Below are 16,190 nucleotides of genomic sequence, written 5' to 3'. Positions count from 1 at the left end.
GTAACACAATCTCACAAACACAATCTCAGCTTTTTCTTAATGCAGTGGTCGTGTTCTTTCTGTATCTGATAATTACTCGTGGTGTTTTTTTAGGACAGTGTAAACCCGGCAGTCACTCTCTGAATGGGTTGGAGATCTGCGAGTCGTGTCCTCTGGGTCACTTCCAGCCTGGTTTTGGCGCCAGAGAGTGCGTCGTCTGTCCTGACGAAACGTCGACTGTCACCAGAGGAGCCGTGGACGAAGAAGAGTGTGGAGGTGATTCAGTCTAACAGCTTGGTTTAAGCATTGATCTTTCATTAAAGTTATGCCAAATGGTGCTTGGTAACAGACAAAAATATAAATAGATAAAAAACATCTGGTATTCAAGTTCAGTTATATCAGAAATTCCTTCTTGTAAATCTTTACATATTGTTGCTGTTTAAAGTTAAATCATGAATTTTGAAAGGGAGAAAGTCTTGGCAACTTTGAAACTTTTAAACCAGTTAAAGCGTCAATATTTTTCGATTGTTCTGCCATTAAAGTATTTTTCTTCTTCTTCATGTCTCCTGCAGTGCCTTGTTCTTCAGGTCATTTCTCCCGTACCGGTCTGGTTCCCTGTTACCCCTGTCCCAGAGATTACTACCAGCCTGAACATGGCCGCTCCTACTGCCTCTCCTGCCCCTTCTATGGAACCACCACTGTTACAGGGGCGACTACGATACAACACTGCTCCAGTAGGTGTTTGTGACCAGTGAAGAACCCAAACAAAACCTTTACAAATGGCCCCAACAAATACATACAAACTAGTGAAATCTATCTCTTTTTGTTTGTCTTCAGAATAAATCCCTTGTAGTTTCTCCTATAAAAGTGTAACTGTTATTTCTTAATACCAAAATGTATGAGAAACAGATCATCCCATCCCTTAAGTTGGTACAAACCTTTATCATTTAGTTTAAGTTCCCCAATGCACACTCAAGGGTCATACAAAAAATGACAATGAATTAACAAAGGACAGAATCAGATCTCAAAAAAGTCTTCCTTGTAAAGTTCAGTTTTAAGAATCAGCTATAAGTATGTCTTGAAGTGTCTGCCTGGTGTTTTCTGGACTCTTTTGTTGTTAGTGACTGAGAAAAACATTGTTTAATGAAACTACACCGTCATAGTTTGTTCCACCACATGCTCCAGTGCAAATGTACTCTGATGAAAAGGCGATGAAAGCAGATTTTCACACAGCACCGTCTCATTTTAACACCACTGCGCTGAGTTGAGTTGTCTTGGCATGTATTAAAAATGACCTTGTGTTGAATATCTGGAAGACATGCCGAGTGAAGTCAGAGCTGCTCGGTGTCAGCCGCTGTTTGTGAGACAGCTCTCCTGCAGTTTCAAATCTCTCTGCACTTGTGGTGTGGTGTCAGATCTGTACTCGGGCAGGTTGATCCAAGTGGAAAAGGACTTACAGCACTGGATTAGCGGGGAAATGGAAATCAGTTGACTTTTATTACTCTGCTGCAGAATGGAAATGAGTTACAGTGCATGCCTGAAAGTGTGGGAAAAATAATCATTTCGTTCAGACGATCAGAATGGTTCAACAGTCTGGTGAAGAGGGGAAAGATCTTTGCCGTGTTTTTTTCCGACTTGTCTTTGTTTCCACATTTTCTCTGTGTGTCATTGTCAGGTTTTGGCTCCAGCTTTCTTCCCAAAGAGGAGAGTGTGACTGCAGCTCCAGAGGTGGAGGTCCATGAGGACTACCAAGCAAGCAGCCAGGTCAGTCTTAAGCCTGTGAAATGTTACATTTCCTCTTACAGAAGGCTGGTGTTTAATCTGACCTTTGCAACCTTTCCCCCATGTCATTCCCTACTCTCTCTCACCCTGCTTTCGGACTCAATCCACTCTCCTATCTTAACAATAAAAAGGCAAAAAAGCCCAAAAATTAATCTTTTAAAAAAAAAAAAAGAAACGCTGGAAAACAAAGTTCAAGACGTGATATGAGAGTGTGATTTAGTCTCATGTGTTATAGTGGTCTGATTGGCTGTTCCCGCAGGTGTTCCACGAGTGCTTTCTGAATCCCTGTCAGAACAAGGGGACATGTGAGGAGGTTGGGGCGGGGTATGTGTGCTCCTGTATGCCCGGATTCACAGGTAAGACAGCAACATAATTCATAGACGTTGCTATCAAGCTTTCATTAAGAAGTGTCGCTCTAAAAATATGAGGATAATTAGTTGTGTATGTTGTATTTTTTTTCTTATTGAAATGTCAACTGGAAACTTGTGTGTTGGAAACAAATGTTTGACACCCGCTCTGATATTTGCCTCTCAGGTGCAAAGTGTGAGGTCGACATCGACGAGTGTGACTCAACTCCGTGCCAAAACGGAGGCCTGTGCAAGGACGGCATGGGGGACTTCCAGTGTCAGTGCAAGCCGGGATTTTTAGGTGAGGGAGCAGTGAGGAAGAACAGTCTTAGCTGATGAAACAAGAATAAAAAAAGAAAGGTCTACTGGTAAAGGGAGGATTATGGGTCACTTGAATAATCTTAAAGCAGACTTCTTTACTTGCCCTCAGATGATTTCATGAAGGGGAAACAAAATTGTACAAACAGCTTTAGAGCAACAGTTTGATTAATTTGACTTCTGCATTTGTAAACTTAGCCAGCAGGACCTGAAATAGTGTTGGCCTCCCAAAAGTAATGTGTTTAACCTTTATTTCTGTGTGACTGTGTAATTTTGACCCTCGTCTGTGCCAGGCTCTCTGTGCGAGGCGGAGGTGAACGAGTGTCTCTCCTCCCCCTGTCTGAATGAAGGCATTTGTGTGGACGAGGTCAACAAGTTCACCTGCAGCTGCGCCGGCGGATTCACAGGTAAGCTAACGGAACAAGGTCACGTTTTGCTCCCTGGACACCAGACTGAGTAAAAAAAGTATTAACTTCAGATACTCTGCCTGTTTTCCTTTTTGTCTGCATCTCTTCCGTAGGATCTCGATGTGAGCTGGAAATCAACGAGTGCCTTTCCAACCCGTGTCTGAACGGAGGCGTGTGTGAGGACCTGACCGGCGGTTACACATGTAACTGTGTGGTCGGCTTCTCAGGGGATCGCTGTGAGGTCAACATCGATGAATGTTACAGCGCCCCCTGTCTGAACGGAGGCTCGTGTCTGGATGAGATCAATAATTACAGGTAAGAAAGGCTCTGATTGGAAGACGCATCTAAACCTCTTTACAGTTGTTGGAGGACTTCCTACAGATTTAGGATTCCAATCTATTGAGTACAGTTTAGAAATAAGAGTGCCATTTAAAGCATGATGCCAACTTTGTTATGGTTTTATGTGTACCTGAAGGTGGTGTCTCTCTGTGTCTTCCTCCCCTCTCCCAGGTGTCAGTGTGTGGAGGGTTTCCGGGGCCGTCTGTGTGAGGTGGACGTGGACGAGTGCGATCCAAACCCCTGCGTCAACGGGGCCAGTTGTCTGGACGGTCTGGGTTCTTACACCTGTCGCTGCCTCCCTGGGTTCAACGGAACCAGGTGTGAGACAGGTACTATAGGACAGACGACACATCTCCATGGCAACTCTGACAGAAGTGAACAAGTTTCTTGTTGACCTGGACTGAGACTTTTATGAAGTACCACTAGAGAACCGCTGAGAACTGCATTCAATTTGTAGTGATGGTTTCATTTGAATTGTCAAAGGGGTTTTAGTCTTTATATAATGCAGGTATGAGAACATCTGCATGTGGCCCTTCAAAATGATGCAATTGTATGACTTTGTCAGAAGTTGCAATGTTATGATTCTAAAAAGCTGTATATTAATCTGAGTCTGAGTTTGAGAAGTGAAAGTTTGAATCCATGATTTCTTGTTTATATTCTGAGTTATCTTACAGTTTATTGTCTTTGTCTTATTAATGTGAATGTTTTTTTTTTTTTTCCTTTGTCCTATCAGAAATGTCTTCTGCCTTCAACCTGGACTTTGAGGTGTCAGGTATCCATGGTTACGTCATGATGGATGCAGTGATGCCTGCGCTGACAGAGATCACCTGCACCTTTTGGATGAGGTCATCGGACACCACAAATTACGGCACACCTGTGTCCTACGCTGTGGAGGGCAGCGACAACGCTTTCCTCCTCATCGACTACAACGGGTCAGTGATTAAAAAAACAAACAGTTTTTAACTTTATTATAAATCAGAATTCAAGCTTTCTTTTCTGTCTCCCTGTGTCTTTGATTAAATCTCCTCGGACTGTCTTTCTCTCCCTACAGCTGGGTGCTGTACGTAAACGGCAAGGAGCGCATCACAGACTGTCCCGCAGTCAACACAGGACTGTGGTATCACATCGGGGTCTCGTGGAGGAGCTGGGACGGGGACTGGAGGATCTACATAAACGGGAAGCCCTCAGATGGAGGCAAAGGACTGTCAGTGGGCACCACCATCCCAGGTGTAGTGCTATCCTCTACCTGCTCCACTTCCTTCTGTAACACAAAGATTCCTCTGTTTGTGTAGACGGTGAGGTGTGGTTAACCTCTGACTTTACTCCGTGTCCTGTAGGAGGTGGAGCGCTGGTGTTAGGTCAGGACCAGGATCAGAGGGGCGAGGGCTTCAACCCTGTCGAATCATTCGTCGGCTCCATCAGCCAGCTCAACATCTGGGATCGAGTTCTCACACCTCAACAGGTAAACGCAGTCACTGGTGTTTCTCTTAAGTGCCTCATGGACCCTTTTTTTTTTTTTGTAACCTCCTCTGTTCCTCTGTGCTGTCTGTAGATCAAAGTCCTGGCCAGCAGCTGCCCCGCCTCCCATGTGACTCACAGGGGGAACGTCCTCGCCTGGCCCGACTTCCTCGCCGGGGTGGTAGGCCGAGTTAAAGTCAACCAGAACAGCATCTTCTGTGCTGGTGGGAACATTTGAATGAAATCACAGAAGCGTATTGCATTCAATTGAGAAAAACAAATCTACTCTGTTTTCAAATGGTTTTGATTTAACTTTGTAATATTTAACTTGTTAGTATTCTGAGTACTTCTATTTGCAACGCACAGCAACAATAGCTTTCTTTTAAAACATTGTCTGGTGTCTTCAGATTGCCCAAAGCTAGAGAACGCAGTGCCACACCTGCACGCCTCCACCGTGGAGGTGAGCCCCGGGGCGCAGGTCCAGCTGTCCTGTGATCCCGGCTTCTACCTGCTGGGGGAGCCAGTGCTGCAGTGCCAAAACAAAGGAGAGTGGAGCCATCCTCTTCCCAGCTGTGAACGTAAGGCAGACACCCACACCACTACCTGATTTGATTTGCTGCTGAGTGGCATTTTCTTTTTTCTTTGATGTCTTTGCTAATTTAATATGTCTCTGGATCTGGGATTCAGTCTCAAATCCTCAAATAAACAAATGATGTGCTTAGGCATAGGCTTTGAAATGATAAGTATGATGATGCTGTTAAAATTTGTATTATGTTCTGCACATATTCCTCTTGTTTATAAAACACCCTTCATTATGTTTCTCTCTGTGTGTTCCAGGAGTGTCGTGCGGGCCTCCTCATCCTCTGGAGAACGGTTTGTTTCAAGGGACAGACTTCCACGCTGGCGGCTCTGTGGTGTACCAGTGTGACGCTGGTTTTTACCTGCTGGGAGACACTAAGGTGCACTGCAGCAACAATGGCAAGTGGGGAGGAAATCCCCCGGCCTGTCTGGGTACAAGATTTTTTTAAATCAATCATTTATGGCAAATAAAAATCCATCTTTTTGACACTGTGTTTTATTATAAGTGTTTTTGCATGTTTTCTGTGTGTGTTTGTGTGTGTTCAGATGTGGACGAGTGTGCTCTGGGCTCCGACTGTGACCAACACGCTAATTGTCAGAACACAGACGGCTCCTACACCTGCACCTGTGTCCACCCGTACAGTGGAGACGGCAAAAACTGCACAGGTAACGAGACGCAGACACTGCTTTAGAGACACTTTGAGTAACAGCTTTTTTTCTTTCCAATTTCAACCCGTTTGTGTGTGATTGTGTTTTTGTTTTCCTCTCAGAGCCGGTGAAGTGTGAGAACCCGGGGTCTCCAGAGTTCGGCCATAGAGAGGGCAGCAACTTTCTGATGAGCAGCGAGGTCGTCTTTGGCTGCGACCACGGCTACGAGCTCATCGGATCCACTCGCCTCCGCTGCACTGAGACAGGAAGCTGGGATGATCAGGTCCCTTACTGCAGAGGTAAGGGGGGGGGGGGGTTACATGTAAAGTTTCTCTCAACAAATATGAACCTATTGTGATCCTGTCGGCCTTTTTAATTGTATTTCTATGAGCTCAAACCACCAGGGGGGAACATTTTGCTTTTAGCAGAAAATGGAAGGATAAGTAAGTGTTCACAGAATGTGAGAAAGATAGGGGTGACCGTACAGGATATTGTTTCCCATTGTCAAAAATGCCTTTATTTAAAACAACAGTTGATCCCACTAAGAAATAATTATCTTTGGTTTTTTTGGGGGGGTTTTTTGGCCATAGTCATCCTAAAACTATTAGGAACAAATCATTGATCCCCAGTGTTACATAAGTCATGATCCAGTGGGAGGAATTGAGATTTGATGACAGTAAAGAAAAAAGGTGTCGCTTCCTTTCTTCCAGTTTTGTTGTGCCTGTGTATCAAGAACTGAGAGGTGTTTAGAGTAACCACAAATACATGGAAGGAGCACATATTCAACATTTTGATATTTCCTCTTTTTATATAAAACCTTTTATGGATTTCTTATTTCTGACACTTTCAGACATACTTCATAGTCATACTGAAAGTCTCTTTATGAAAAGAGTTGCAGCCTTTATTCATGGAATTAAATCACAGAAAGCTTTTAAAGGACGCTGATTTTTTACCAAGTGACTCTGTGTCACCTTAAAGGAGTTCCCTTGTGAAAGCCTGCTGCTATTCAGATCTCACTCAGACACAACAGAAGGAAGTAATAAGTAATCGTCATTATTATCATTAAGCAGAAGTACTGATACACTTCAGGACAAACACACACACACACACACACACACACACACACACACACACACACACACACACACACACACACACACACACACACACACACACACTGGGATGATGTGTATGCATATAGAGAAAAGCTGCGATGTGCTGATTATTCATGCAGCTGTCTTTTTGTGCAGCAGGCTGAAAGGCCTGACCGCTGCAGCACCTCTGTTGGTCCTAAGCCACATTCCCCCCCCCCCCCCCCCAATAACGAGAGAGGAACTGACTTACTCAGCCAGTCTGTCAGTTCAGCCTACATCAGCTGTGGCTCACCTCTGTGATGTTGTCTGCCAAAATCAATACAATGAATTTCATTGAGGGGGTTTTCTTGTTGTCGTTGTTATGATGCAGGAAACGACACCAGAAGTTGAATAATGAATGTTACGCATTGGAGAGCAGCATGCTAATGAAGCGCGACAAGGCTGCAGCTTTTTTAGGAGTTCACGCAAATCCGGAAGCATCGCTGTGTGAGCTTTACATTTCTGCCACTGTTGTTAAAACAAGATTTATCAAAATATTGACAGAATGATGTGATGGGTGGTAGAGTCACTGCCTGTCACATGACCATTTGTGGTAAAAACACACCTCTGTATATATATATATATTAGTCTAAATTGAATGTACACATTTCCTGAGTTAAGGGTTAACTGTTGTTACCACATCTACAGATGATTGTTGTGAAAATGGATCTCTCAGGTCAAAGAAAATGAAATATTTGGGCTTTACGGCAAATTAAGTTCAAACCTGCTGCTCCCTCTGTGGACAAATCGAGATGATTTATCTCTTTTATGGTCTCATCCTTCTTTAGTTTGAAATGTCTAATATCAGAATCAGAATCAGAAATACTTTATTAACCCCAGGGGGAAATTCGGTAAGCAACTCATAATGAATGTATGGTGTGTTAAATTTAAAAAAGGCTGTTTCAGTAAGGTTTCTGTTCATTACCTCGCCTGCAGGACTTCAGTGTCATATAAAATAATCACATAGCAGTCATCGATCTTCTTTCTGATGGTCTTGTTTGCTTTCACAGGTCATATTGAGACATCAATATGAATGTCATCCAACAGCTCCTCAGAAAAAGCTTTAAAAGACAAACATATTCATGCCCTTTAGTGAATTACTGAAACTGTTGGAATTTCAAAAGGGTCATGATTTGCATCCTGCTCCTTCAGTTTTGGCCTTGTTTTTCTTTAATATTTCTCTTTTAGGTCCAACTGTGTCATGGGAGTGCGTTTTTTTTTTAATCACTTTAAGTTCCTCTTTATTCAATTATGCCTCTCAGTAGCATATCTTTGGCGTCTATCCATTTGTGTATTTATCTATCCATTTGACTGTGTGCGTCTTTTGTCCTGTTTGTGGAAAATGTAATGGGACATTGATGCTGGACAAAGTCTGTGCCTGAGCCAGTACATTTAATCAATATCACTTAGAGGCGTCTGAGGAATGGAAATGTGTGCAGAGGTTCTTCATTTGCATGTCGTAAAAACAGGACTTATAGTTGCAGCCTTCTTCGTCACTCTTGCAGGATGCAGTGACTCAATCTTAGTTTCAGTAAAGCAAACTTCAATATGAGGAAAGAAGGCTGATGTGAAATGAGGTTTAAAGAGACAATTTAATCCTTAAAAATCTGCTCTGGTCAATATCAATTTATCTGAACACAAAACTACAAGTTGCCTGTTACTTTCTAGGCGACCATGTATAGACCTGTTGTTCCCCGTCCTGCTCCGTTGAAAGCTTTCTCCCCACATGCCAACATGTGCTCACGTGGCAATTTACTCCAGTAAGCTGCGCATTACGACAGCTTGATACATTTGTGATAGCGGGACAAATTCAGGGAACACAGATGTCTATCCTGATCTGCATGATTAACAAAAATGATATCAAAATAAAAGAAGACGATTGGTCTAAAAGAAACTTTTAGAGAGAGGCTCATTATGTTAAAATAAAACCTGATTTGCTCTGTGGCTCTAATCATCTTTGTGTTGTACTGCAGCGCTCTCCTGCCAAACGCCAACTGTGCCAGAGAACTCCGTCATGACCGGAAACAACTTCACCTATGGAAGCAAGGTGACTTTCAGGTATCATTTGAATCCCCTAAGACTCCATGTTGTAATAATGACAGCAGGAAATATCAAACGACACATTGAAAAAAAATCTTCTGATTCTGTGTTTTATTCATCCATGACAGCTGTATGAAGGGCTTCCTGCCTCAGATCCCCTACGAGTTCCAGTGTCTCTCTAGTCTGAGGTGGAGTGGAACGCCACCCATGTGTCACCCAGTGAACTGCGGGGATCCTCCGACCATCATGAACGCTGGCTACACCCTCATCACAAACACATACCAATCCATTGTAACATACAACTGTGCTGAAGGATACAGGTATATATACATGCCTGTCATCCACAATAAGCTCGCCCTACCACCTCACCAGAATTAAAACATTTTTGCAGTGTTTGTGTCTGTTGTTTTAAGCTACATGTACAACAAACTGCAAAGATGTGCTGTGATGATATATAACACATCTGTTAAATACCACTTCAGAAATAAAAAGGACCCAATTGTGTTATTAAATGACACTTTAATGTAACTGCAACAAGCCAGTACCGTCTTAGTTGTGTATATTATGTTGTATCAATGAGTTTATAAACCATGTCACAGTCCAGGGAGATTATAAACTCTGTACGAGTATTTAAGATGTCATCGGCTCTGATTTATCCGTAATCACAAGTCCTCTCTAAATCTCTGTGACCCTCTAATCGCCTGCAGTGAGTGTGTGAGCTAAGTTGTGTGTTTGTGTGAAGACCACAGGGTACCATGGAGGTTGTCTGTGAGGCGACAGGGGAGTGGAGCACGCCTGTCCCCCGCTGTGTGAACGTCCTGTGCAGTGAGCCTCCGGCCCTGAGAGATGCTGTGACCGTAGGAGAGAGCTATGAACTGGGAAACAAGGTGCACTATGTCTGCAAAGAAGGGTAAATGTGGTCGAAGTCTACTCAGTTATTGTGCAGATTTTATCAGTGTAAACTACAACAGTATATTTGGATTCATGTGAAGAACTTTATCTTAAAGCCCCCGTGAGAGACTCGTTTTTTTGTGTTAATTTTGGTGATCCCTGCAGACAAAGCGGCACTTCTGATTTCTATGTTTATTTGGTCCTGTATATGTAGTGTTTTCTTAAGAAAATTGTCATCCTGCTTTCTTTTAACTGTTAAATTAATCACTCATTTTAAGTCTTTGCCATGGTAAGCGTAAAATGAAAAACAAATCTGCAGAATTCTATATATTACCATTTTCTAACATCAACCCTGTGTTAGGCAATTCAGACATTAAATACTATAAAAAAACTGATCAGTTCTTATGCTGTTAGTCTTGTTAGCTTTTGTAGTTCATACATAGGCATCGGTATCAACTAAATTATGTTTCATGATAAGCCTAAGGCCCCCCCTCTGGAGCTTTTGGTGACTAAAAGACAAATTTTCTTCAAGTAAAACAGCCAGGCATTTATATGATGGAACACGTTCAATGACCTCATTGTTCAAAGTTAAAAATGAAAATCATCTGTAACCGTTCTCTTATTATCTATTTTTTTCTGTTAATGTTTGTAATTGTTTATGTGTGCGGCCTGAATGTTCGCCTTGTTTTCTAATGTTTTATATTAACCCGAGGAAGAAAAGTTTTTACTGCAGAAAATGCTAAAAGGGATCTTAAGTAAAAGAAAAAGATAAGTGATTGTGTTGAATGAGACTTATTTACCTTTTCACTTAACTTCTTCTGTCTCCTTCACAGCTACACTCTGATTGGTCCAGAGATGAGAGAGTGTCTGCCAAACGGCGACTGGAGCGACAGCTCCGCCCAGTGCGTCCCGCGTTCCTGTGGCCCCCCTCCTGCCATCGACCACGCCGAGCCCTATGAGAGCCATCAGCTGTTTGGAGACACTGCTAACTACTACTGCACTGACGGTTACACCGCTGGCAACAACTCCAAGATGGTGTGCAATGCTCAGGGTGTGTGGGCGGCCCCTGACGGCATGGAGCCCCCTCGCTGCATCGCTAACTTCTGCCTACGTCCACCTGAACTGTCCCATGCGATTTTGGATTCTGTCAACAAACCGAAATACGTCAGCAACACTGAGGTCAGCTTTAAATGTGAGGAGGGCTTCATGCTGAACACCACCGCCACGCTCAGGTGTCTGATGGGAGGAGAGTGGCAGCCTTCGCCCTACGATATCGGCTGCGTGCCCGTGAGGTGCTCGAGGCCCGAGAGCATCGACCGGGGCTACGTGAGCGGGACAAACTACAGTTTTGGAGCCGTGGTTGCATACAGCTGCGATAAAGGATTCCTGATCAGAGGAGAGAAGAGGAGGACGTGCAAGGCTAATGGCGAGTGGGGTGGAGTTCTACCTACCTGTGCACCTGTTTCCTGCGCCCCACCTCCTGCACTAAAGAATGGATACATACAGGTGAGAAACAAAAAACAGAACAAAGTCATGTCCCACTGTTGTGCATCTGGATTATAAATGTAAGCAATATCTTCACTGATCAACTTGCTGTGATCAGTGATTGTGCACTAGTATGAACGCAGACCAATGGGTGGGGGGAAGAGGGAACCAGACAATCGTGTCTAATATGAAAATGCTTCTAGTTTCCCTTACCTTATTCTGTAGTTTTTGCACATTTTTCAACATTTAGGTTGGTTTCCCAGTTGTTGTTAATAAGCTGAATGATCATTAATGATGTGTCTTCTGTCTGTTCCCCATAGGTCAGAGCACGATTCACCTTCAACAGCAAGGTGACATACGCCTGTAACGCAGGATACAGACTGATTGGTCGCCCAGAGCGGGTTTGCCAAGCTAACCGGCAGTGGTCCAACAATGACCCTCCCACCTGCATCCTTTTAACCTGTGACCCTCCGCCTGACATCGTTCATGGACACTACAAGGGCTCGGATTTCCAGGTGGGCAGAAAAGTGCAGTACGTGTGCGATGAGGGTTACGAGCTGGCCGGGGAATCCACCTGGACCTGCCTGAAGTTCGGACGGTGGGACAAATCAAGGCGTCCTCGCTGCTCGCCGGTGCAGTGTCCAGAGCCCCCCCTGGAGGAGAACCATCTGGTCCTGAAGGGCCTGGACTCCGAATCTGGAACCGTGGAACTATCCTGCGAGGATGGCTACGCCCTCGAAGGTGCCCGGATCCTGCGCTGCACCCCATCCCAGGAGTGGAACGACACCTTTCCTGTGTGTAAGCAGGTGTTTTGTGGCCTGCCACCTGAAGTGTCGTTCGGTGGCCCTACCTCGTCCTCCTTTCCATTCCCTTTTGGCTCCATGGTGAGCTACACGTGCATAGACGGCTTTACTTTAAGAAAAGAACGTTCTGTTTCCTGTTTAGCTAACGGGCAGTGGAGCAGTCCTTACCCCGAGTGTATCACAGTCGAATGCCCTCAGCCTGTGGAGATTTCAAACGGTATTGTAGATGTACAGGGTCTGATGTACCTCAGCAAAGCACTGTACAGCTGTAAGACTGGCTATAACTTAGTGGGCAACTCTACAATCCTCTGTGGAGAGAAAGGACTCTGGATTGGAGGAGTACCATCTTGCCGCCCAATTGAATGCTCGATCCCTAAACAGATAGACAAAGGTAAAGTTGTTTACACAAAGCTCCAGTTTGGTCACAGTGTAACCTACTCCTGCCAACGCGGTTACCGTCTTAAAGGCACAGAGACTCTCACGTGCCTGGCCAGTGGGGAGTGGAACATGCAGCCGCCTGCATGCGTGCAGATATCCTGCACGCCACCCCAACCGATTGAAAGCGGCTTTGTAGAGGGCCAGGATCACAGTTTTGGCGTCACCATTTTCTACAGTTGCTTCCCTGGCTTCCAGCTTGTAGGCCAGGACCATCTGACCTGCGAGGAGTTTGGCTGGTCTAGTTCTGTTCCCATCTGCGTGCCCTCAGACTGCGGCCTGCCTCCTCACATTGATTTTGGGGAGTACTTTAGGGTGCCACCGCAGGAAGGAGACTCTGACGCTGCCGCTTCTTCTTCTAAAGACACACGATCGTTAGCCTCACCTATGGACTTGAGCTTCCTTCATGCAACATTAATCGAGTACCGTTGCCACAAAGGCTACGACCTCACGAGCCCCACCAGGCTGGTCTGCCAAGAGGACGGAGGCTGGAATGGCACGGCCCCAGCTTGTGTCCCAGCAGAGTGTGAAACCCCACCCAGTCCAGATCACGGCTGGGTCAACGTGACTGATACCTCCCTTGGCAGTTCGGTCAGGTATTCTTGTGAGGAGGGATACAAGCTTGAGGGGGAGCCTGTGAGGCAATGTGTATCAGGTCGACTTTGGACTAATGAAGCCCCGGTTTGTCTCCCCGTTTCCTGTGGCGACCCAGGTGCTATCCCTAACGGCCCAGCTTTAGGGGGTACTTTTGTGTATCCTGAGGTGCTGCAGTACGAGTGTAGTCCTGGTTTTGTTTTAAGGGGTAGTGACACCATCTCCTGCCAGGCAGATGGGAATTGGAATGGACAGAAACCTTTTTGTGAACCTCTATCTTGTGGTCCTCCGAAAGTCCCCATTGGGGTTTCTTTTAAAGGAGACGAGTACAACTATAATAATGAGGTGGAACTGAGCTGTCAGTCTGGTTTTGTCTTAAAAGAGAAATCTATCAGTGTTTGCCAAGGTGATGGCACCTGGAGCCACAAGACTCTTACTTGTGTACCTGCACGGTGTGGCAAACCAACACCAATACCCAATGGACACGTGCTGGGCTCAGATTTAGGCTTTAAGAGCAAGGTCAAGTATGAATGTGATGAGGGATATACGCTTAACGGAGATCCCACACATGTCTGTCAGGCAGATGGACTCTGGGACAAACCTGCACCTCGCTGTGATATCATAAGCTGTGATCCACCCGAGGACATCAGTCACGGCTTCCTCAACGGCTCCAGCTTCGCCTACGATGACGTGGTGGAGTACGTCTGCTTCGACGGCTACGAAGTCGTCGGGGATCCCATCCTAAGGTGCTCTGCCCAAGGTTCCTGGGTCGGCAAGGTTCCTCAGTGTCGCCCCTGCGTCTGCGCCCTCCCCGCGCTGAAATTCGGCACGGTTCTTGGGAGCGACCGTTCCTGCGGGGACCGAGTGAACTTCCAGTGCGGAGACGGCTACAAGTTGCTGGGACCCTCCGAGGCCGTGTGTGAGAAGGGAGGGGTGTGGAGCCCCGGCATACCTATGTGTGGACGGGGAAGGTGCAGTGTCGCCCCGCCAGCAGTTGCCAATGCTGTCCTGCAGGGCGGCATTGCAACCTTCCCAGACACAGTCATATACAGGTGTAGGCTGGGCTACCAGCCGAGGGGGTACCCACATCTCTCCTGTGGAAGAGACGGCAGGTGGGGAGAACCCATGATCAAGTGTGAGCCTTTGAACTGTGGAAAACCTCCATCTGTAGAGAACGCTCAGGTGGTGGGAGACACCTTCACCTTCCCGAACCAAATCGCCTACAGGTAAACACGTATCACTGTTATCTGGGTTCACCATGTTATTCATACAGGGCTTTAGACGTTCTTTCAAACACACTGCCTACACTTTATTGTCCCAGCATGTTTTTTGTGGGATCAGATGAATCTTTAGAACATTTTAGATTCATTCACATTGAATTTTATTACCATACAGATGGTGTATTAAAAAAAAGACTGAAATAATAAAGAAGATTAAAGAAGAGAATGAAGGAACAATGAAAGCATAACTGCACTCTTCATCCCTTGTTTTGTTTTGTTTTGTCTGGAAAAAGCCCAATCTGCTGTTGGATCAAAATGATTAGCTCCTCATTGTCCATATTGCCTGTTTTTTTTTGCTCCCTGTTTGGTAATGCTATATAACATCCAGTTTTCTCCCTCATGTCTCTTTGTTTTATTCACTAACTCTTCCTTTTCCCTTCTTCTCCAGGTGTGACGAGGGGTATCTAGTAGCCACGCCGACGGACTCCCTCTCCTGCCAGAGCGACGGCACCTGGTCCAAACACAGCGTGCGGTGTCGCCCAGCCCCCTGCCTGCTGCCCACCCACTTCTCCACCCAACATCTGGTGATCAGTGGGAAGGAGCTCACGCCTGTCGGGGGCACCGTGACTCTGTCCTGTCCTCCCGGTCTCTACCTGCAGGGGTCGGCGTTAGCTGAGTGTCAGGTGGGAAACACGCAAGGAGATTTATTTTTGTTTTTATACTGAAGCCCTTGCATGACCTTTAACAAAGAGCAGATATGATGTTTTTTTTCTGTTTAAGATAATGTAAGTCTTCTCTTTGAAGCAAATTGTTACCCATCGTTTGTTTATACTCTCTACTCTACAAAGAAAACAATTATTTTTCCAAGGAAGATGTCAAATAATGTAGTATTTTCCTGTCCTGATTGTTTTTGTGTGTGTGTGTGTGTGTGTGTGTGTGTGTGTGTGTGTGTGTTTTCAGCTTGGTGGATTGTGGTCACCAAGCATCGCCTCAGCCTCCTGCGAGCTGGTGGTTTGTGAGAAACCCCCTCCTCTTCTTCAGGGTGTCGCTGAGGGAGAAAGCTACAACTACGGAGACTTTGTCGTGTACTCGTGTCTGCCGGGCTTTGACATGAAGGTACTCCTCTTCATCAGGGCCAACTATTGAGTCAAGCTCTTTAGCAGATGAGATTAGAAAACTTGAATCAATGAGTTGCGTCACCTGAAAATAATATCACACACAAGTGGAAAAAAAGAGAAAAAAAGAGGCTATTTTAGAAAACCTAGTGCAAAAATGTGGCTGTGTATTTCAAACTCAACCATGTGTTTTTATCTGAAATATGTACTGTCTTGTTTCCTCTTCTGTCCTGCACGGTGCTTTTAAACAACAGGCTCTCCACACTGAGCTAATGACTAACAATCAGATTACAGAAAGTCACATGGTTTCTCCTCAGCAATCGATAGCAGTGTGCCATTACAGAGCAAACAGAAAGAGCTGAGTCACTCTATTCCTGATACACTGATATCCTAGCCCACACAATTTGAATTCAATGAGAGCCTTTTGTTCCGCTGCCCGCACACACACACACACACACACACGCACACACAGAGTACAAACTGCTGACTTAAATGCACTGTGTTGTAAAAAGGTTCATTGTGTCTCAGCCTGAAGAGAGAAATAAATCTCTATCATGGATCTTCATTGGATCATGTTGTTATTTGGACTGATCAATACAGGCTGAACTTTACCTGTT

The 16,190-nt window shown here is 45.2% G+C and overlaps 1 protein-coding gene across 2 annotated transcripts in view; it reads left to right on the top strand.

Moving 5' to 3' along the window:
• svep1 (sushi, von Willebrand factor type A, EGF and pentraxin domain containing 1) overlaps positions 1-16,190 on the top strand; it is an 83,632-nt gene that overhangs the window by 58,822 nt on the left and 8,620 nt on the right. For both annotated transcript variants that reach the window (XM_065950216.1, XM_020640321.3), the window contains exons 18-40: positions 94-255; positions 552-713; positions 1,655-1,743; positions 2,021-2,117; positions 2,296-2,409; positions 2,720-2,833; positions 2,947-3,148; positions 3,344-3,501; positions 3,906-4,104; positions 4,224-4,399; positions 4,510-4,634; positions 4,725-4,854; positions 5,038-5,208; positions 5,468-5,641; positions 5,756-5,875; positions 5,980-6,156; positions 8,964-9,048; positions 9,159-9,350; positions 9,773-9,940; positions 10,755-11,427; positions 11,727-14,464; positions 14,907-15,141; positions 15,419-15,574. In XM_065950216.1, coding sequence (XP_065806288.1) covers positions 94-255; positions 552-713; positions 1,655-1,743; positions 2,021-2,117; positions 2,296-2,409; positions 2,720-2,833; positions 2,947-3,148; positions 3,344-3,501; positions 3,906-4,104; positions 4,224-4,399; positions 4,510-4,634; positions 4,725-4,854; positions 5,038-5,208; positions 5,468-5,641; positions 5,756-5,875; positions 5,980-6,156; positions 8,964-9,048; positions 9,159-9,350; positions 9,773-9,940; positions 10,755-11,427; positions 11,727-14,464; positions 14,907-15,141; positions 15,419-15,574 — 6,617 coding nt within the window. The remainder of the gene's footprint in view (positions 1-93; positions 256-551; positions 714-1,654; positions 1,744-2,020; positions 2,118-2,295; positions 2,410-2,719; positions 2,834-2,946; positions 3,149-3,343; positions 3,502-3,905; positions 4,105-4,223; positions 4,400-4,509; positions 4,635-4,724; positions 4,855-5,037; positions 5,209-5,467; positions 5,642-5,755; positions 5,876-5,979; positions 6,157-8,963; positions 9,049-9,158; positions 9,351-9,772; positions 9,941-10,754; positions 11,428-11,726; positions 14,465-14,906; positions 15,142-15,418; positions 15,575-16,190) is intronic.

The sequence above is a fragment of the Labrus bergylta genome, chromosome 22 (assembly GCF_963930695.1).
Source record: "Labrus bergylta chromosome 22, fLabBer1.1, whole genome shotgun sequence".
Lineage (NCBI taxonomy): Eukaryota > Metazoa > Chordata > Actinopteri > Labriformes > Labridae > Labrus > Labrus bergylta.
The sequence above is the reverse complement of the archived record's forward strand: the minus strand, read 5'-3'. Positions and strand labels throughout refer to the sequence as shown.